At 43.1% G+C, this 23,142-nt stretch overlaps 1 protein-coding gene across 4 annotated transcripts in view; it reads left to right on the plus strand.

Annotated features, from left to right (window-relative positions):
• Positions 1-23,142, plus strand: part of MYO9A (myosin IXA) — a 179,995-nt gene that overhangs the window by 53,338 nt on the left and 103,515 nt on the right. For all 4 annotated transcript variants that reach the window (XM_040343045.1, XM_040343046.1, XM_040343048.1 and 1 more), the window contains exons 2-3: positions 12,426-13,331; positions 22,421-22,515. In XM_040343045.1, coding sequence (XP_040198979.1) covers positions 12,486-13,331; positions 22,421-22,515 — 941 coding nt within the window. In that variant the 5' untranslated portion in view covers positions 12,426-12,485. The remainder of the gene's footprint in view (positions 1-12,425; positions 13,332-22,420; positions 22,516-23,142) is intronic.

Below are 23,142 nucleotides of genomic sequence, written 5' to 3' on the forward strand. Positions count from 1 at the left end.
TGCCGGCATATAAGAAGACCCCCTAATTTTCCAGGTAAAATGTTGGTTTTGGGATATACTCGCCGTATAAGACAACCCCCTTCCCCCACCTCACTGTGCCATTGTCTCACCTCACTGTGCTATTGCCTCACGTCACCTCTCTGTGCCATTGCCTCACTGTGCCATTGCCTCACCTCCAAATCGCCAATCTTCATTCCTTTCTGCCTGGCAGAGTGAGTCAGACTGCGGGCGTCCATTTTTTAAAAGCCGCGCCGCCTCCTCGTGCTGTTCCGTGATAGGTGGAACACTCAGTTTGCCAAAACAGCCTGTGTTCAGTGTTCCGCCTATCACGGACGTCCACTCGTCCGAGGACAAGACGATAAAAATGGACGCCCGCAGTCTGCATACGGCGTAAAGGACGACCCCCGTTTTTTTTTTTGAGCCATATTTTTAAGTGTAAAAGGTTGTCTTATACGCCAGCAAATACGGTACTGTTTGGTCTTTGTATACATACAAGATTTCTCAAAGTTCTCTTTGCAGCAGCAACAGTTAAACATTTTTCAACACAACCGCATACAGTGTACATACCTAAATATAGCAAACATTTTAAATATCTGTAAAAAGTAAAAATTTCACATAGAAAATAATTTATTAGTTTGTATGGATGTATGTATGTATGTATATGTGTGTAGAAGAAAATAGAAAAGTACTGCGCTAGCACCTCAAACACCAGAAAATTACAAAAGCAGCCGCTAAACAGTGAAAAAAGTATACCAAAAACAGAAAAATAACGAATGTAGCCGCGCTGACCCACTATGTGAATCGGTATGCTAAAATATTCATAGAAGCCGACATAAGTGGCAATGTTAACTATGCATACCTAGGTGAGTATAAAAAAACATAATTTAAGTGAATAAATAAAAAAATATACTAAAAGTGAATCGAGATCTTGTCTCCTATGAAGGATGACAAAAATTTAATACCAGTATCGTCCAAATAATATTACCAAATAAGTGCAAAAACCATATGAGAAATTTTAAAAATGAATGTTCATAGGTCATAAAAGTCTTGTGAGAACTCTGTGACTATATATATATATATATATATATATATATATATATATATATATATATATATATATATATATATATATATATATATATATATATATATATATATATATATATATATATATATATATATATATATATATATATATATATATATATACAAACAAACACACAGTGGGGATCGAAAGTTTGGGCACCCCAGGTAAAAATTTGTATTAATGTGCATTACGAAGCCAAGGAAAGGAAAAGCTCCAAAAGGCATCAAATTACAGATTAGACATTCTTATAATATGTCAAAAAAAGGTTAGATTTTATTTCCATCATTTACACTTTCAAAATTACAGAAAACAAAAAAATGGGGTCTGCAAAAGTTTGGGCACCCTGCAGAATTTATAGCATGCACTGCCCCCTTTGCAAAGCTGAGACCTGCCAGTGTCATGAATTGTTCTCAATCATCGTGTGGGAAGACCAGGTGATGTCAATCTCAAAGGTTTTAAATGCCCAGACTCATCTGACCTTGCTCCAACAATCGGCACCATGGGTTCTTCTAAGCAGTTGTCTAGAAAACTGAAACGAAAATAGTTGACGCTCACAAAGCTGGAGAAGGCTATAAGAAGATAGCAAAAGCGTTTTCAGATGTCAATATCCTCTGTTCGGAATATAATTAAGAAATGGCAGTCATCAGGAACAGTGAAAGTTAAAGCAAGATCTTGAAGACCAAGAAAAATATCAGACAGAACAGCCTGCAGGATTGTGAGAAAAGCAATTTAAATCCCACGTTTGACTACACGATCCCTCCAGAAAGATCTGGCAGACACTGGAGTTGTGGTACACTATTCCACTATGAAGAGATACTTGTACAAATATGGTCTTCATGGAAGAGTCATCAGAAGAAAACCTCTTCTACGTCCTCAACACAAAAATCAGCGTTTGAACTTTTGCAAATTAACATATAGACAAGCCTGATGCATTTTGGAAACAAGTTCTGTGGACCGATGAGGTTAAAATAGAACTTTTTGGCCGGAATGAACAAAGGTACGTTTGGAGAAGAAAGGGCAGAGAATTTAATGAAAAGAACCTCTGTCCAACTGTTAAGCATGGGGTCAATCATGCTTTGGGGTTGTATTGCAGCCAGTGGCACAGGGAACATTTCGCGAGTAGAAGGAAAAATGGATTCAATAAAATTTCAGCAAATTTTGGATGGTAACTTGATGCCATCTGTGAAAAAGCTGAAGTTAAAGAGAGGGTGGCTTCTACAAATGGATAATGATCCTAAGCACACTTCAAAATCCACGGGGGATTACATCAAGGGGCGTAAAATTAAGGTTTTGCCATGGCCTTCACAATCTCCTGACCTCAACATAATTGAAAATCAGTGCTTGACAGGCAGCCCAGAAATCTCAAAGAACTGAAAGACTTTTGTAAGGAAGAATGGGCAAAGATACCTCAAACAAGAATTGAAAGACTCTTGGCTGGCTACAAAAAGCGTTTACAAGCTGTGATACTTGCCAAAGGGGGCAGTACAAGATATTAACTCTGCAGGGTGCCCAAACTTTTGCAGGCGCCATTTTTTTGTTTTCTGTAATTTTGAAAGTGTAAATGATGGAAATAAAATCTATGGGGTAGATTCACGTACCTTGGCGCAATAATACGCTGGGCGCAGCGTATCTAAGATACACTACGCCGCCGCAACTTTTATTTTTTTCGAATCCTCAAATAATTTGCGCCATAAGTTTGCATACTCTACGCAGAATTTGACGGAAACGCCACCTAGCGGGCACCGAAAAATTTATGTAATATGTAATATATATATATAAAATGTGTATGTATATGTGCTTATATTTGCACTTTCTCCTTTCTGTTTTCTCTCCATATCCTTCCCATTTCCTTTTTACTGCATTCATACACATTTCCTTCCGCATGAATATTGTGATGTCCCTTTTACTCCATATCCCCCCCCCCCCCACCTCGTTTCCTTCTGTCATATTTATGTATCTTTCATATAATGTTTTTTATTTTAGAATCATTTTATGTATCTTCTTATGCTGCTTCTCACCATATGCATTGCTATTCTTGTTTGTGTCTGATGTATCTGGAAAGCAGGTGATATGTTTTTATTTTTTTTATACTTGAAACTGTATAGTGATTTGTAACTACTGATATATATATATTTTTTTACATTGATGTGACCAACCCACACATGGACTGAATGTCAAATGCAGTTTTGCATTTCTGGTTAACGGCAGGGTCATAACTGTAACGTAATTTAAACACACCTCTTAAGTAAATATTAACTTTTGAAGAATAAAGACAGATGCAGCATATGGAACAATGATGGTAATCTTTTATTTCTGGAAACGTTCCCTGGATCAAACTATTTTTAGAAAAATGCTAGAATAAAGTTGAACTAAAGGCAAACCCCCCCCACCCCCCCTTTTTTTTTTAAAAGATTTAGACAGCTAAGAGGGGATTTTCCCTTGCGTCGGAAAGATAACCCCTGACTACCGAGCCAGCACCCATGTTGGTACACATTGCAGTCACACTTGGCAGGCGAAACCGCTGGCAAATCCAATCTGATCAAGTGAACAGGTCCATGTCACAATTGTGTGTAATGCATGTGTTCGTGGCGCAGTGTGGTAAAATCAGATTCAGGAGATAACATAACACTCCTGAGCTGCTGGTCAACTGCGTCTGAAAAGTGATCCACTGCAAATCCTTTTTCAGAGAAGAGGTAAACTTTTACCGCACATAAAAACACGAAACACAAACACGAAGACGAAAGTCTACAGGACAAGGAATTCTCCCTAATGAAACCTAAATGGCGAAAAAAGTTGTTCTAAGCCCTTGTCGTCTCTTCTCAAGATGTAAAATATAGTTTTGGCTTTAGGTGACAAGTCGTTTCCCATGATTTCCAATGAAAACCATTCATATTAGTACGACTTCAAGTCATTCTGACTTCAAAGTAGTCCCTGCACTACTTTGGTCCGATTTTAATGCCAGACCTAGTTCTGTCTTTGTCAATGAAGCATAGGGAAAGCGCGTATGTGTGTGTGTGTATGTATGTATGTATGTATGTATGTATGTGTGTGTGTGTATATATATATATATATATATATATATATATACACATACATACATACATACATACATACATACATACATACATACATACATATACAGTATATATATTTATACACATTTTTATGATATTTTATTTTTAAAGGACACAGGTGGGTTAAATCACTTGCTGCATTTAATTCTTAAAGACACCAGTGGTAAGTTATCTTCAGCAACCCTCCCACAAATGTATAACGATTGTGTCACTTTCTTGCAGTTGGACACCCTGGCTTGTTCTTTCTAAACTAGGGGGTATACATCCTGGACCACCATTATTTGGCTTTCAAATACCCAGAGTAGAAAAATCACATTACTAGAGTCCCAAGAGATACAAGTAGCCAGTATGGGTGTCAACTTGTCACCAGTTAGGTGTGCTCACTGTACTCCTATGGTGCAGGAAGTATCCTTGGGTGTATATGAACTTCTTATAAAACCCAACTTGGCTAAAACGGTTATTTGGTTTTGGACCAAGGGTCAATGTCTGGTGATGACAGGAAGTGGTGTAAATCCTTTATTCTGTTCAAATAAAAAATATGTGAGTTATACATTAAAAATTTAAACTTGGTATCTCTTAATTCCCTCCAGATATACAAGACGTAGCAACTGCCAGTACATTTTGCAATTTCTAGTTGACTAGATGTCATGTTGACCTTCCAGCATTAATACTTTGAGTCACTTACCGAAAGCAATCATGGAGATCTGGTCTGTGACTTTCCTGATCTACGTATTTGTTCTGGTCAGTGACTCGGAAAGTATTGAAACCTGGGGATTTCCTTTAAATAGTAAACTCTTCACGGTACGCACTTCTTGTAAGGCTGATCACACATTGTTCAGTCTTCTACAGATTTGAAAACATTGTAGTGTAAGATTTTTTTAAACATTGTAAATTCTGTGGTTAGCTCTTTAGGATGTGAAAGGAGCCCCCATAAACACACAGCATGTGCCGCAGCCAGTTATTGTTTTTATTTTTTTTGTATTTTATGTGCGACTCTGTAATATAGGATTAGAATTGCATGTTTTTGGCCCCGTAGACTTTTAAATGTGCATAAACTTTTCAAGCATTTTCCAAGTTCTCCTTTTAAAATCTAGAAAGGCCAGAAACATGCAATTCTGTTTCAAAGACGCTTGTGTGTTTTTTTTTGTTTTTTTTTAGCTTTTCATGATGAGCGACAAGCAACACAATGCTCGGGTAATTAAGAATAGTTGGATTCTTCATGTTGAGTGTTGTCATGCTTGGGGAATCGCCCAACAAAATGCTCAGGTATGAATTGGCGGGACTACAATGCAATCTGCTTCTATTGCAGGTCTATAGTAGGATAATAATCTCATATGGTCTGGATTGCTGAGTAGCTACCAATCAGATTAAAACTTTTATTTTCTATACTTTTCTTCTGAAGAATTTAAGAATTTGAATGTTGATGCAACACAGGCTCTCTGTCGGATCTTTCGCTCATTCTTGTTACTTGGTTATCCTTTACCACTTTTGTCTATACCAGGGGTGTACAACTTTTTGACCTTGCTGGGCCACAAAGAAAAAGAGGCATTGTCTTGAGCTGCAGATAAAATACACCAACAATAAAGGCCCGTAAACGAGGACCGAATATCAGGCGGCATAGGCCGATTCAATAGGAACCGGCTGACATTCAGTCATTCTGACAAGTAACGCAGTGCCGTATCGCAAAAAATGGCCTGGCCATAAAGAGGGGTAAACCTTCCAGAGCTGAAATGGTTAAAAAGGGGCATAAGGCAAATTGCCTTGTCTGTGTGTTTTAGAATGTGTTGGGCGACACTGCCCAGCACAGCCCAGTGTTTATGGTGTGAGTGGGTCCTAGCTTGCTTGTTGCTGCTCCTGTCCTACTTCTGTGCAAGATGCTGCTAATGTGAAGGGGTGGTGAGAAGGACATTCCACCCACTTGGTTCTTACTCTTCCGTGTTCTGGCACTGACTCTTCCCAAGCAGCGACCTGTTCTGTGTACACCAATGAGTCATGTTCCTTATCTCCTGTGCTTCTAAACATACAATACATCTGTCAATACTGACACAGAACACTCCCGAATCCTTAAATTAGAGCCCTATAGGAAGCATTATTTTCTTTTGAGCCCTGCTGAAGGAGATTTGATGGCCCTTAAAATGCACTGGCTACCTTTTTTATCTTCCCTTGTCACATTTTAATCTGCAATAAATGAATATGGACCCTTATTCCGTGCACACGATCTGAAAATCGGACGACAGATCGTCCCACTTTTTTTGCTAAATAGTTGCAAGTAGAAATTGAAGAGGTTACTAAAGTCACAAATTCTCGTAGGACAGAAAAAAAAAATCGGAAAGTGATGTCATGTGTTCTAATGTATTTGTATTGTATTTTCGGGCGACAATTGTACTGACTAACCGAAAATCGTACAATCTGGTATCGTATGAGGATAATTTTTGTGCATGTCCGTCCGATCTAATAATATCGCTGTCGAGCCGTGACCCTGGAAGGAGGGCTACTCAGGCCTGGCGTTTGAGAAACACTGGTCTCGTAAAGGTCCATTTTATTGTAATAAGTATTATCAAAAAGTAAGGAACCATTCCACCAAAAGCTGATATTTAAGCACTTAAAGCAGTGGTCCCCAAACTTTTTGGCACCGGGGACCGGCATTGTGAATGAAAATTGTGCCAAGGCCCTGGGGGGGCGGTGGTCTGGGTGACGATGTGGTTTTTCACGGCCAATTTGTTAGCACTTCAATCATCACAACACCATGGTTAATATGGTGTCAGGGTGATTGAAGCATATTATTTTTATTATTATATTGTAATATAAAATAGTTAAACTTGCCATAATGCAGAATCTGCCACCAGATGCAGCTTGTCACTGTGCCTGTCACCAGATGCAGATTGCCAGATGCAGATTGCCACATGCCACCAGATGCAGATTGCCACATGCCACCAGATGCAGAGTGCCACATGCCACCAGATGCAGAGTGCCACATGCCACCAGATGCAGAGTGCCACATGCCACTGTCTCCTGCCTCCTAGATGCATTGTCACTAAGCACAGTGAGTTCCGCGTCAGAGAACAGTGGTGATGCGGGCAGTTGGAGATGTCCTCTCTCTGCTCGCCTGCTTCACCCCTAACAGTGTAGCGGCGAAGCTGTGTGGGCGGAAGTGCGGCGATCTCTCTGCTCGCCGCCAATCCTCAGCGCAGACTTCGGGGTCCACCAGTAAACAGGCTGCGGCCCGGGGGTTGGAGACTCCTGACTTAAAGGACCGAGCCTCTTTGGCACTTGTTTACAAGTTAAAAAATTACTTATAACCCCCAAACATTATATAATATATATTCAGACACCCTAGAGCACAAGTGTCAACCTCAAGGGATAGAAGAAGATCCTGGACTGCCGCACTCCTTAATTTATTTTTTATTTATTTTTCTTATTTATTTTACTTTTCTATTTTTATACTGTCCTTTTTAAAAAAACATTTTTAAATCACTTTTATTCCTATATTTGTAGCTGCTGACTTGAAATGTTTCTGCAATTAAGGTGACTGGAGCTCCTCTTTAAATGTGAAAGCGGTATACGGGCTAATTTTTTCCCATTTTTTTCCTTTAATAATTCGTTCAGATCCGGCCTAATTAGTACACTTGGCTGCAAACCTTATTAATTTTGTATAATGAAATGTTTTAATAGCAGCATCTCGGTATGAAAACTTTATTTTGCCGTATGTAAGAACTCCATCAGAATAAGGTAAAAAATAAATAAAGGATGAATGCATTATTGTTCATCCTGCCCCTTAACAGCATTTCCTGCCACTTGATATATTAATCATTGTCCCATTGTGCTTCCAGTGACACTAATAGGGCCTCATCTGTAATTATGCTAGATTAGGTAAAAACTACACCCACAAAAGTGTTAATCCTAATTAACTTTTCATAACTGTATTGAATGTGGTGGGGGGGGGGGGGGGGAGAGGTTTTGCGTACCCATTTATGTGATCATATTAAGACCTAATTAAGCCTTTGCACTGTTTGAGCTAATTTTAGCAGAGTAGCCATTTATGTGCAGCTCTTTCTAATCCCCAGCACAGGTTTTCATTACTATGGAGTGTTCTGGCCCTTAGGCAGAGTGCAGGAAGCACAGTGTTTTGTCTGAGAATTGGCCCACTGGTGGCAAGCCACACGTACAAAGTGACGCAAGCAATGGGAAATGTTTGTTGTGGCTCTGCTGCAAGACTGGGAGAAATAGTCAGACCCAAAAAGTGTCTGGGAACTGTTCAGATCTGCATTTTCTATGACGCACATTCTTTCTGCTATGGGATGAACATGTGTAGTGAGATAGGGGGCGCTGTTCATGTGCCACAAATCTAGTGATTATAAACCCTTGAAATTATATTATTTGGCATACATAATAAACCATATAATCAAACCGCTGAAAACGATTTCTTCGTATTAACAATATAGTCCCAGAAACTGTATAACGTTCATAGATATGGGATGAACATGGCCGTAGAACATGACAGTACATTTTTTTTATTTTTTTTATTTATAAAAAAGGGATATAACATCATATTACAGAAGGTTGAATCTGCATAGAGTATTGACATATCGCATATAAAAGGGATGTGCACAAACAGACCCAACTCTAATGCCGCGTACACACGATCAGTCCATCCGATGAGAACAGACCGTTTTCATCGGTTAACCCATTGGTCTCCAAACTGCGGCCCGAGGGCCAGATGTGGCCCTTTGCTTGCCTTTATCCGGCCCTTGGAGCACTATCCCTCCCAATGATGCAAGACACTATTCTGCCATCTAACTCCGACAATGGAGCACCATTTCTCCCACTTACACCACTAATGGGGCATTATTTCTCCCCCTAATACCAGATGTTTACTTCCACTGATGCCAGGAAACTTTTCACTCCCGCTGGCCAAAGTTCGGCCCTCCAAGAGTCTGAAGGACAATAAACCGGCCCTTTGTTTAGACTGTTTGGAGACCCCTGGAAAACGATCGTGTCAGAACGCAACGACGTGCTGAAAAAAACAAAGTTCAATGCTTCCAAGCATGTGTCGACTTGATTTTGAGCATGCATGGATTTTTAACCGATGGTCGTGCCTACTAACGATCGGTTTTGTCCTATCGGTTAGGAATCCATCGATTAATTTTAAATCAAGTTTGCTTTTTTTTAACCGATGGTTAACTAACCGATGGCGCCCACACACGATCGGTTTTGACCGATGAAAACGGTCCATCAGACCATTCTCATTGGTTTAACCGATCGTGTGTACGCGGCATAGGTAGTTGGGTGACCCATTATTGGTAATGTACTTCTCTGCAATGGGCAATATTGATAGCAGTCTACTTGTACATTGAGAATGTACTTCTGTTTTTCATGATGAAACCAACAAGGCGAAAGGAACTACAACTGGAACAGCTGACGACTTCTGACAGTCTGTGAGATATCAATATATAAAGAATAAGGGGGAAAAAGGGGGGTGGTAGGGAAAGAAAGGGTGGGCAGGATACGTTTCCACCTCTCCCCAGGCCCATACCACTCAAGCGGGCAGAAAGTCCTCGTATCTCTTAATAATGGCTTATTATTCAGTTGGAATATAAATTCATGCCAGTAGAACCATTTTTTTTAGGGAATTTTTCACGGGTCCTTGCTCGGGAAAGACCAGGTCCTACATTCTATTGATTTCCTCAACCTTGGCCAACCATGGCTATCAGGAACAGTTGCTTCAATTATATGATATAGTACTAGGAACAAGTGTTACGTCATCTACAATTAATATTTATTATGTTAATTGGCACAAAATGTTTATCATTCATGGGAAAAGTGACTTTTTTTTTTTTTTTCATCTGACAAAATCTAATAAACTTTGGCTTTAGCCATTGAGAGGTCAGACATTGCCAAGAATGAGTAATAGCTAATCCGAAAGCTGGAGGACACAGTCATTTTTTAACAAGGTTGGAGTGTACATTTAAAGACATTTGACTTTCATGCCTCGTTTTTACAAGTTCTTCTTTTTTTAGCCTCCGTTTTCTCGTTGTGCTGTGACCAGGGCCATTTTTAGTATACAGTCAGATCCAGAACAACCACAGAAGGACAGTAGAATGACTTTATGGGTTGGTAAAATTCATAACCGCTCACTATAGTACATGATGATGTATTTATGCAAAACTGGGATATGCACCCTCATTTATTTATATACTCCCCTTCAGCCCTCTGTGCAGATAAGAAACCACTCTGAGCTACTATACAATACTCCTTACTACTTCTTCTCCTTTTTATTTTATTTTTTTAAATCCGTGGTGGTGTGTAAAAACAAACAACATAAAGGGCCAGATCCACGTACCTCGGCGCATATATAAGGCCGGCGTAGCGTATCTCAGATACACTACTCCGCCGTAACTTAGAGCGTATTTTCTGTATCCACAAAGAATTTGCGCCGTAAGTTTCGGCGGCGTAGTGTAAATGTGTCGGCGTAAGGGCGCGCAATTCAAATGACTAAGTTGTGGGCGTGTTTTATGTTAATACATCTTGACCCCACGTAAATGACGTTTTTTTGGATCGTCCGTGGGGGGTATCCCAGTGCGCATGCTCGAAATCACGTTGCAAATAGTCAATGCTTTCGACGTGAACATAATTTACGCAAAGCCCTATTCGCGAACGTTTTACGCAAACTACGTAAACAACGGAAAATTCGACGCTGGCCCGACGTCCATACTTAACCTTGCGTACGCCTCATAGAGCAGGGGTAACTATACGCCGAAAAAAGCCCTTAACGGAAATGACATAAAAAAATACGCTGGGTGGATGTATGTTTGTGGATCGCCGTATCTAGCTCATTTGCATACTCTGCGTGGAAATCAACGGAAGCGCCACCTAGCGGCCAGCGTAAATATGCACCCAAGATCCGACGGCGTACTAAGACGTACGCCAGTCGGATCGAGCCCACAATCAGTCGTATCTTGTTTTGTGGATACAACGATATGACGGGGCATCGTACAAAAAAGGTGCATGTGCAGACACACAAAAAATTGCACTTAAGGGCATGCTTTAGTCCACCCTCAAAGGGGTAGGATCTTACCCTGAACCCCCTGGACACAAGGCTCCTGATAGGGACAAGGTTTCGAACTTGGTCCACCTAGCCAAAAGGTCAGGCGGACCCCTTTCCTCATGGTCCGCCGAAGCCGACCAACAAATACTGGGTTGAGGGGCTCTCCTGAAGAGAGGATCCCCCCCCCCCCCAGTTCATGGGAAGAAGGAACCACCTAATGGCCACACATCCTCTTCTAGACTTCAGTATAGGCCTGAGGACCACATCTTTTATCAAGTGAAAAAAAACCACACAGATGAAAAGTGATATATTTGCAGTGTGTCCTGGGGCCTAGTAGCTAAAAATTCCCAGACTTGGCCAAAAGGCCTAACCAACAGAGGCGCAGTGAAAAAAAGTTTTAGTGCTGTGACCATGTGCTTGTTCACATGGGCGGGTTTCCCCATGCGAAGAGCACCCCTGTGGCGACCCATCCCAAGGGGCACAGATGACGTTGGCTCTTTGCCTTCCCAGCCAATGGCCAGTAAGGTAGATCAATTCAAACCAGGAGGAACTGGTCCCATCCAGTTTTCCTGGGGGGATTAGTCCTATGCCCCAACTGTCTGTGGGTGACCTAGTTTCTGTTCCAGCCAATACAAGCTTTCAGAGCCCCCATATCACCACCAGGGATACAATTCCTACCAAAAGGCCAGAATTGTGGCGTAGCACGCCTACTGCACACCGATAACAACTGATACTACACTTGATCTTATATAGGAGTAGTAGGCCTCTTGGCTAAGTGGATAGTACAGTGCATATTATCGTTTAATAGAAATGTAAAAAATGCAGCAAGGCACTCATTGAGAAACCGCATTCCATTTACTTGTAAAGAGCAACACAACTTGCATGATCATCTGCTGGGAAATTCCTAAGCCTGGCCTTTCAATGCCCATAAGGAAGAGTTTGGGATCTCTGCAGGTTACCCTTTCTTATCCAGGTACATTTTCTTATCCAATGCTGTTACTTGTGTAACAGTTACACAGACACTTCTCTTGAGCATCATGCCAGCTGCTGCAGAGGAATTTGTGCGTTTTGGGATTCAATATGAACTGAGATGGGGCTGGCTCTATAGTTGTGGTTTCAAAACTACTAATAAGAAACTAGAGCTAGACCAATGGCTGACAAAATTATTTTATGCATTTAAGGTATACTGACTCACGATTTTTTTTCTTTTCTTTTGTAGGTGTCCCCCCTCTGACGGGGAACCATCCACACTCCTTCTGATGGGACACGGAGTGCCGCTATGTCTGAGGTGGGGGGTGGAGGTGGGCGGCGCCGCCTGCTGGACGAAGAGTTCACCCTGCAGGTTTACCCTGGCAGCATATCCCCAGATGTCATCTACTGCCCGGTGCCCGCCCGCCGACACACTACGGCTGCTGATGTCATTGATTCTGTCATTACAGCACTGCGTTTGGATCGAGCCAAGTGCTATGTGCTGGCCGAGGTTAAGGAATTTGGTGGAGAAGAGTGGATCCTTAACCCAACTGATTGTCCAGTACAGCGAATGATGCTATGGCCTAGACTTGCATTAGAGGCTCGTGCATCTGGAGATGACTATCGCTTCCTCTTAAGGGAAAAGAACGTGGATGGCTCCATTCACTATGGAAGTCTTCAGTCTTGGCTAAAAGTCACAGAGGAGCGCAGACGTATGGTAGAAAGGGGGTTTCTACCCCAGGAACAAGGACCAGAATGTGAGGACCTTTGTGGTTTGCCTGACCTTAACGAAAGGACACTACTTGACACTCTCCGAACACGTTTCCGACAGGAGAAAATCTATACTTATGTTGGAAGTATCTTGGTGGCAGTTAATCCATTCCGATTTTTACCAATTTACAACCCCAAGTATGTGAAGATGTATGATAACAGAAGGCTTGGAGAACGAGAGCCTCATATATATGCCGTAGCAGATGCTGCTTACCATGCTATGCTCAGAAGGCAGCGTAATCAATGCATTGTTATCTCTGGAGAGACAGGTTCTGGAAAGACTCAAAGCACCAATTTTCTCATCCACCATTTGACAGCTCTTAGCCAGAAGGGATATGCCAGTGGAGTAGAACAGATCATTTTGGGTGCAGGGCCAGTCCTGGAGGTAAGAGTTCATTTTTTTTTTTACAAGTGGTACATTAAAGGGATGCTGTCGTGAGACCATTCATTTCAACATAAATCTTTCTATTAGACCATATGTGCATTTAAAGTTGAACATCAGAGAATTAAAAATCTTCCAGCATTTCAAGGGTCAAATGCACATTTTAAAGGGGTTGTAATGGTAAAAAAAATGTTTTCCCCTAAATAGCTTCCTTTACCTTAGTGCAGTCCTCCTTCACTTATCATCCTTCAACTTTGCTTTTAAATGTCCTTATTTCTTCTGAGAAATCCTCACTTCCTGTTCTTCTGTCTGTAACTACACACAGTAATGCAAGGCTTTCTCCCTGGTGTGGAGAAAGCCTCTTGTGGGGGCGAGCAGGAGAGTCAGGACACTCTCTACTTTTCAGATAGAGAAAGGAGCTGTGTGTTAGTGGGCGTCCTGACACTCCTGCTCTCCCCCCCCCCCCCCCCCAGAGGCTTTCTCCACACCCGGGAGAAAACCTTGCATTACGGTGTGTAGTTACAGACAGAAGAACAGGAAGTGAGGATTTCTCAGAAGAAATAAGGACATTTTAAAAGCAAAATCGAAGGAAGAGGTAAGTGAAGGAGGACTGCACTAAGGTAAAGGAAGCTATTTAGGGGGGGGGGGGAATGACCTTTACAACCCCTTTGAGTCTAGGGGTCTACAAAAACAGTTTTGCTTACCCAGTCCTCTCACGCAGGCTCCCTTCAGGCTGAAAGACCAGACCCTTCAGCCTCTTACTAATGCTCAAATGTTCATAGGTCCTCTGACGTCATCAAGTCAAACCCCACATTGGGACGTGAGGGTGCTGATTGACAGTCCATTACTAGAGTGTAGGGGATTAGAGGAGAGTGCTAGCTGCTGGAGGAGCAAAGCATCAGGTAAAAAAAAAGTTTTTTTTTGTAGCCCTCTAGACCTAAACGAGCATTAAACCTTTACGTTGCAGGGGTAGCATTTTGCTTTTCACAGATGGCTTTAACTTTTTTATGCATGGTTTTTACCTGTATAAGCCTTGTGCAGACATCCAAAAGCCCTATTGGGTGCTGCCATCTTGGATGTGATGTCCGCTGACTCGACTGACACTTTAGTGCCGGTTCACACAGGGGCAACCCGACTTACAGCGCGACTTTGCAAGGCGATTTGGAGGCGACTTCAGCGTCGACTTTGGACAACTTACAATGCGACCTAAAGATACCTCCAGGACAGGCAACTTTGGCCAATCACAGAATATTCAGCTCTGTGGGAAGGAGGGATTCGCCTGGGTAAACTATTTTCTTTTCCTGTAAAGTTGCTTCAGTTAAGATGGAGATCTGACTTTGGAGGCAACTTCCATTAAAATCTATGGGTACAAGTCGCCTAGAAGTCGCCTTGAAGTAGTACAGGAACCTTTTCTAAAGTTGGAGTGACTTCAGTAGTGAACATTTAGACGGCTCTCATTAACTATAATGGAATTTGTTATGTCAAGCGACTTGAGGTCTGACAAGTCGGATCCCAAGTCGCTGTAGTGTGAACCGGCACTTATAGTATTTGTGTTCGTTTTCTTCCCCAGCAGCTATACAATAAGGCTTTATTTCCATGGACGTTTTTTACAGCCACTTTGTTTAGCCTTTTTTACAGCTTAAAAACGCCTGTCCATGTGTTTTTTTTTTTTTTTGAGCTGGAGCTCAAAAACGCAGCGGTAGCGTTTTTGAAAGTTTTTTAACGTCTGGCGTTTTTACAGCTCTAAGGCTGGAGCTTCAGAACGCAATGGTCCTGTTTTTTTTTTTTTTGCAGCTTAAAAACGGCTCAGCCATCTACAGCTCAAAAACGTCATGGTGGGCATGAGGCCATAGACTAACATGGAGAGCCGTTTTTAAGCTGCAAAAAAAGTATAGAAAAGTGGCTGTAAGAGCCCATTCACACCTAGGCAGACAAATTCGCATTTTGTCGCCTGTAGTGTGACGCCGCTGCCGCCAGAGGGATGAAAACACATTTCCCTCTATGGAGATGGTTCACATCTCCACGCCTGACGCCTGCCGCCTGAAAAAAGGTCCCGGGCCTTTTTTTCAGGCGGCTTTCGGCGTTCGGCTAGGAGAGGGGAACCATCTCCATAGAGGGTGTAATCTTGGGGCACATCTAGGCGGACAATACCGGCGTTTTGTCGCCGCAAATCGCGGTACAAAACGCCGCTATTTGTACCGCGATTTGCGGCGACAAAACGCCGCAAATTTGTCTGCCTAGGTGTAAATGGGCTCTTAAAACTTTCAAAAACGTCCATGGAAATGAAGCCTAAAGGTTTTGTAGGGAGGCACAGAGGAGCTGGGCCAATATAGACAGTAATTAGATGCCCCCAGAGGAGAGGTCTATGACTTTACAGGAAAGGGAAAAAGGTATTTTCTTTTGTGCTTTACCTGCAGTTATTTTAGTTAGTGATGGGGTCACTTTCAGGCTGAAGGCCCTAAGTAATTGAGCTATGTTATGTACTTTCTCCCATAAAATAATTCTGTTTCCCTACACAACTCTTAAATCAATAATTCTTAGCATTTCCTTGTATGGATTCACACACCTTGTGTGCAGCCACTAGAAATGTTCTTTTGATGGTCACTTGCTCAGTGGATGATGACAAAACCCTCGGTGTGTTTGTTTAGCTAGAAGAGCTACCTCATCAGCACATGAAGGGGTGTGCGAGTGAAGCTTGTGTCTGACTGATTCAAGTGTGAATAGGAAGAAAAAGAATGTAAAGGACTTGTAACATGAAGGACCAAGGGAGGCATTGTGTATATAAGAGAACGCGCAGGAGAAAGGCTTGGGACTGAATTGGGCTTATGCTGAAACTGTAATGTTTATTGTTTAATTTTAATTGCATTGGCTTAATTAGTTCCTGCCCTGCCTATAGCAGATTGACCGCCAAGCGGGGGTTTCATTGCTCTGAGTGGACATCATATGGCGTCCTTCAGAATAGGCGCACAACGCGTCAATGCGTAGTGCAGTGTCCAATCACAGCTGATCAGTGTAAGTGGGAAGTGACGGTCATTGGCATTCTTCTTCTCACACTGACAGCGTGTGAGGAGAGCCGATAAGCGTCTTTTTTTCAGTGGGGACATCTGCACTGATAATCGGTGCAATGATTATCCGTGCCTCCTCATCAGTGATGCATATTGGTGCCTCCTCATCAGTGCAGCCTGTTGGTGTAGACCAGTGGTCTCCAAACTGCAGCCCGGGGGCCAGGTGTGGCCCATTGCTTGATTTTATCCGGCCCTTGGGGTGCTTTTTTATTCATTGGCACCAATGATGGGGCAGAATTCCTCCCAAATAATGGGGCAGAATTCCTCCCAATGACACCAATGATGAGGCAGAATTACTCCCAATGATGGGGCAGAATTCCTCCCAATGACACCAATGATGGGGCAGAATTCCTCCCAATGACACCAATGATGGGGCAGAATTCCTCCCAATGACACCAATGATGAGGCAGAATTACTCCCAATGATGGGGCAGAATTCCTCCCAATGACACCAATGATGGGGCAGAATTCCTCCCAATGACACCAATGATGGGGCAGAATTCCTCCCAATGACACCAATGATGGGGCAGAATTCCTCCAAATGATGTGGCAGAATTCCTCCCAGTAATAGGGCAGAATTCCTCCCAGTGATGAGGCAGAATTCCTCCCAGTGAAGGGGCAGAATTCCTCCCAGTGATGAGGCAGAATTCCTCCCAGTGATGAGGCAGAATTCCTCCCAGTGATGGGGCAGAATTCCTCCCAGTGATGGGGCAGAATTCCTCCCAGTGATGGGGCAGAATTCCTCCCAGTGATGGGGCAGAATTCCTCCCAGTGATGGGGCAGAATTCCTCCCAGTGATGGGGCAGAATTCCTCCCAGTGATGGGGGATTTTGTACTCATGATGGCCACAGTCCGGCCCCCTTAAAGTCTGGAGGACAGTAATCCGGCCCTTTGTTTAGAAAGTTTGGAGAACCCTGGTGTAGACTCATCAGCTAAATTTTTGGTCTTGGTTTGTTTAGCAAAAAATTAAAAACACAGTGGTGATTTAATACCACCAAAAGAAAGCTCGCTCTATGTCAAAAAAAATTATAAATATTTTGTTTTGGTAAAGCGTTGCATGACCGCGCAATTATCATTAAAAGTGTGACAGCGCTGAAAGCCAAAAATTGGCCTGGGCAGGAAAGGGGTGAAAGTGCCCTGTATTTAAGTGGTTAAAGCAGATCTAAAGGAAAAAACGTGTTTTCAGTTTTTGGTGTAAGAGAGGGTTAAAACACCTGTTGGTTCGTTTTGTTTTTTTGTTTTTTTTATTGCCATCCTTGTCCCTACTAAGGGGATTTTCCTATACTTTCTGTCCCATAGCCAAAACAGGAAGTGAGAGGGAATCCCTCAGGACAGGAGTGAGGGAATTGCTGATTGTCACCAGAACTGGTGTTCCCATTGGAATATCTCCCCTCTTACTGGTTTGGTGATAACTCAAAAAAGAAAAAAAAAACTGCAAGACAAAGGCATAATGAGCTAGTATGCATAGCATACTAGCTCAATATGAAATACTCGCCTTAGATCGAAGCCCCTGTAGCGGTCCCCATACACCGCTCCGGCCAGCGGCATCGCTCCCAGAGTTACTTCCGGGTATTGCTGGCTCTGTGATTGGCCTGAGCCGCAATGACGTCACTCCCGCGCTACTGTGCTGGAGCCGCCGGTAACGGTACACTAGCTGAAGCAACAGCACAAAAGTGCCATTGCTTCAGTGAGCATGTGCCATGACGGTGGCACATGCTGATATAGGGGATATCGACCTAAACCGCGCAGGTTTAGGAGATATCCGAGGTAACTACATGTAAGCCTTATTTTAGGCTTACCTGTAGTAAAAAGTTGTAAGAAAAGAAATGGCTGCACATCCAGGAATTCCGATTTGCATTTTATTATTCAAAGTGATAACACCAAAAACACCAACACAAGGTCGCGTAGACGCGTTTTACACAAACATCTTGTGTTTAATCACAAGATGTTTGTGTGAAACGCGTCTACGTGACCTCGTGTTGATGTCTTTGGTGTTATCACTTTGAACAATAAAAGGCAATCGGAATTCCTGGATGTGCAGCCATTTCTTTTCTTACCACTTTTCTACGGAGGCGGGCTGGGGCTGGCACTCTACGAGATGTTCCACCTCAGGTAATCGGCATACACCTGGAGCAGCGGCTCTTTTTCTTTGTAGTAAAAAGTGATCTGTAAGGGTTTACAACCACCATAAAGTGGTTATAAAGTCGCAAGTTTTTTTTTTACCTTTTTTAATTCATTACCTGCTTTTAGGTAAAAAAAAACATTTCACTAGTTGTTTGCTCCGTCGGACATTGGCTTCTGGTGCTGTCAATCAAATCCAGTGCAGAGTAGACCTCTCTCCTCTTCAGCCTCCTAAAGCACACATTTTAGAATCCGGCGCTATACAGGAAGCATTGGCTTATCTGTTCTGCAGCTGCTTGCTTCCTCTACCGCTGGCTTCATTCACAACACTGATGCTCTGGCATGGCTGGTAGGCAACCTGCAATTTTGGCTCGCCAACCAGCCATGCCAGAGCAGGAGGTCACAGGCCTCATCAGAGTGCTCCACGGGCCTACCCTGATGTATGGGCAGGCTGAATGTACCAAGTTGATTGATCAATCACAGGAAGTACAACCAACCTTCTGGATTTTACTTGCGATTATTGCTAGTGGCTGCTATCACTGTTTTCTCCTTGTGGGGATGGCTTCGCCGACCTCCCCACCGCCGGAAGAATTCAATGGCAGGACATGAGGGATTCCCACATTAACATGGTCTTGATAGGGGTATTGAGTGAATTTCTTTACTGCATTTTCTGCAATTTTCTTCCCGTGGTTGCAGGAAAGAAATTTGCACCATGTATGGCCAGTATTGAGCCCATGGTCTGTTTTCTTATGTAGTGACTAATGTAAATGAAGCCATCATCACCCAATGCATGGACCGCATAGACGCACACTATGAAGTTAAAGCTCAACTCCAGAAAAAGTAAAAATCCCCCTTTACTGTGGGGCTGTCCCTGCTTTGCCAGGGTTAAATGTTCGTTTAGGTCTAGAAGGTCTTTAGTCCACCCCCCAGCAGACGGGGCTGCCCCATGCTCAAGCTTTGGACTGATCCTTTGCATCCTCACATCTAGTGCAGGGCTATGGGATCTGCAATGGTCTTGATGACGTCAGAGGACCCTAGATCACTGGAGTGCTGGAGAGAAGATGCCGGAGGGGCCAGCCTTTCAGTGTGAAGGAGCCTGCAGGACTGGAAGTTCGGGTAAATTAAAAGTGCTGTTCCCAGACCCTTAGGGCCCTTTCACACGGGCGGATCCCGTGATGATTCACTCCGTGATTAATTATCCGCTTGCTCAGCGGGGATCGCTCCGTTGACCCCCGTTGAACCGGCAGATGACCGTGTGCAGGGACCTCCCTGTCAGATCTCTGCTCTCCTCTATGCAGACGGATGGAAAAATAGGATTTTCCTCCGTCTGCAGTATCGGACCATAGCGGGGACGGATGATATTACACCTGCTATCCCATAGGGATGCATGTATGTCCGTATTTCATCCGAAAACGCATGGATGAAACACGGACATACTGTACGCACATGTGAAAGGGGCCTTGGATGTAAAAAAGTATTCAACCTTGTAGTCCAGGAGCAGCCCCACTTTATGGAAGGATTTTTGCTTTCTTTGGCGCTCAGCTTGTAATGCTTAAAATACTCCTGTAGATATTTCTGCCAGCAGAGAGTAGTGGACCACCAGTTGGTTCTATTTTCTAGTTCTATTTATGTGTTTTGTGATTGGTGCTTAAAGTGATTTACAAGGTGATCGTTTACAAACAACCCATTCAGTTTAAAATAGAAATGAACGTGGATCTTTAGTGGCTTCTCTGCACGCTTTACTCTTCTCTCCCACCTTGCACCCCTGTCTTGGGTTTTAGAATGCCCTATTCCGTCTACTGCCCCTATGGGGGTGTACCCCCCTCATATGGTAGTGTTACCGATGGAGCTTCTTCTAATCTGCATTTTAGTTGAATATGTACAGTGTCCTGGGTTGTGATGTCCCTTGCTGTGTCACCTCTGCTCCAGTCAGTGATCTGATCTGTTGTTTTTATTTGCCTTTCTACCCTTACAGTTGTTTCTTCATGTGAATGCCTTTCATACCTTTTATTAATACTTTACCACTCCAATACTGGACATATTCACCCCTTCCTGCCCAGGCCAATTTTCAGCTTTCAGCGCTGTCGCACTTTGAATGACAATTGCGCGGTCAACACTGTACCCAAACTACATTTTTATCATTTTTTTTTCACACCACTAGGGCCTCCTTTTGGTAGTACAGTAACTTGGTTTTGAGAGCGTTTTGCAAGACAAGCAAACATTTTTTTTATAAATTTTGACTTAATATACAAGCGATTTCTTAATATACAAGTAGCACCATGTCACAACTGAGTATAAAAGTGAACAGGGCGCCTCTTAGGCCCCTTTCACACAGGGCAGATCAGTAATGATCCGCCCCGTGAACCTCTGCTTGCTCAGCAGGGATGCACACTGTGCAGGGACCGCCCTGTCTTTTCACCGCTGTCCCCTATGGGGGGATCGGATGAACACGGACCGTCTGTCCGTGTTCACCCGATCCGCCAGACGGATTGAAAAGTAGGTTTTTCCTCAGTCACACTTTGGCGGATTGGAGCGGGTCGGATGTCACCGCTGACATCCGCGGCTCCATAGAGGAGCAAGGAGCGCCCGTTCAGGTCCGCCAAAAAAACTGGCAGGCGGACCTGAACGGGCCGCCCATGTGAAAGAGCCCTTAGTGTAGCAATATAGTTACATTTAATGCAGGTACAACATTTAGCAACTTATTGTTACACTTAGAAGCGCCTCTCTTCTTTTTAATACTCTGTAGCTCCTGCTGGATTTTACTTCTAATTAGAGTTATGCGGACACTTGGATGTTCGGGTTCGGACCCGAACCCGAACTTTAAAAAAAAAGTTAAACCCAAACCCGAACCCCATTGAAGTCAATGGGACACGGACTTTTAGTAAAAAAATAAAATAAATAATGCGCGGAGGTCCCCCCAAATTCAATAACCAGACCCTTTAGGTCTGGTATGGATATTAAGGGGAACCCCGTCGTCAATTTAAAAAAAAAAATGACGTGGGGTTCCCCCTAAATATCCATAACCAGACCCGTTATCCGAGCACGTTGACCTGGCCGGCCGCAGAAAAGAGGGGGGACAGAGTGCGGCCCCCCCTCTCCTGAACCGTACCAGGCCACATGACCTCCGCGCATTTTTTTCCCCCGAACTCCAAACCCGGACCCGAACTTTCAGCAATTATTCGGGTTCGGGAAAAACCCAAAGTCCGTACTGAACCCGAACTTTACAGTTCGGGTTCGGTCAACTCTACTTCTAATCCCTTTGTGGAGGCTTCCATTTGTGGTTACATAACCAATCACATTTCTATAATCTTATATGGACTATAAACTAAATGACCTATGAATAAATAATTGTGGAACGAATCATTTGAGTTATCAAACACACATCTTGCTGATTGCAGGAGATCCTAAAGCTGTTGTGGAATCTCTGCTAACTCCCGGATTGGTCTTTCAGTTTACCACAAAGGAAAGAAAACCTTGATGTATGGAGCTGACAATGACGGCAATCAGTGGTGGTCAGATGACTGGTAGTCAGTAGGCACCAGTCCCACCATAGCAGCAGTCACAGATTGCAGCAGTTCCATGCCAAATTGGTAAATAATGACATTTTGATCCTGATGTGTGTTTTTATCAAGCTGTATTTTTATATAATTTGATAAAAGACAGTTAGGGTTGAAATGTCACTAATTGCAGTTTGTTTTGGACGTGACACAATAAAGATTTGTGATTTCTTTCCCTTATTGCTACATCATTTTAGGCTTGTACATGTATCTAAAAGAAATTCCATTTGTATTTTGGTAAGTAGCTGTCATTGTGAGACCAGGCACATCACATTTTTCAGACATCTGCTTATTTGTTCCCCTCTTAACTCCTGCCTTATATTGTCATTTTTTTTGATGATGTATTTCAGGCTTTTGGAAATGCTAAAACATCTCAGAACAACAATTCAAGTCGCTTTGGGAAGTTCATCCAAGTCAACTACCATGAGACGGGAACTGTTCGTGGGTAAGGGAGCCTATGTGTATTTTAATGTACACGGGTAATGTTATAATATGTGCATAATATATTCCAGATTACCAATAATGCTGTATGGGGCCCAAATCTGGGCAAAAATAAACCTTTCCAGCGCTCGGGGCTGTGGGTGGCCCTTCGGCCTCATCACATAGAATGCAGGGCTTCTAACCCTGCACTGTAAGAGGAGGAGGCTTAAAGTTAAAGAGGAAGTGAATCCTGATGGGTTTTACTTCCTCTTATTTTCCCTGCAAAGGTAAAGCATAATGGGAAACTGTGCATCGCATAGTATCCCATTATGTATCACTTACCTGAACCCGAAGCCTGCAATGTCACCTCTGTCCCCACTGGCAGCGAGCGTCCATCTTCAGCCCTCTTCCTTCCAGGGCCACAAACTCCGGTTCTGTGACTGGACGGAGTCGCGTGCCGTCACTCCTGCGTGAGAGCCACCAGTCACGGCATGACCTCCTTTAGAAACGGCACTATCGCCCTTTCTAATGTGCGCCTGCGCCATTGTCTACAGCGCACGCCTCTATTGTAAATATCTCCTAAACCGTAGCGGTTTAGGAGATATTTTCAGCACCCACAGGTAAGCCTTAATCTAAGCTTACCTGTAGGTAG

This window comes from Rana temporaria, chromosome 3 (assembly GCF_905171775.1).
Source record: "Rana temporaria chromosome 3, aRanTem1.1, whole genome shotgun sequence".
NCBI classification, from domain to species: Eukaryota; Metazoa; Chordata; class Amphibia; order Anura; family Ranidae; genus Rana; species Rana temporaria.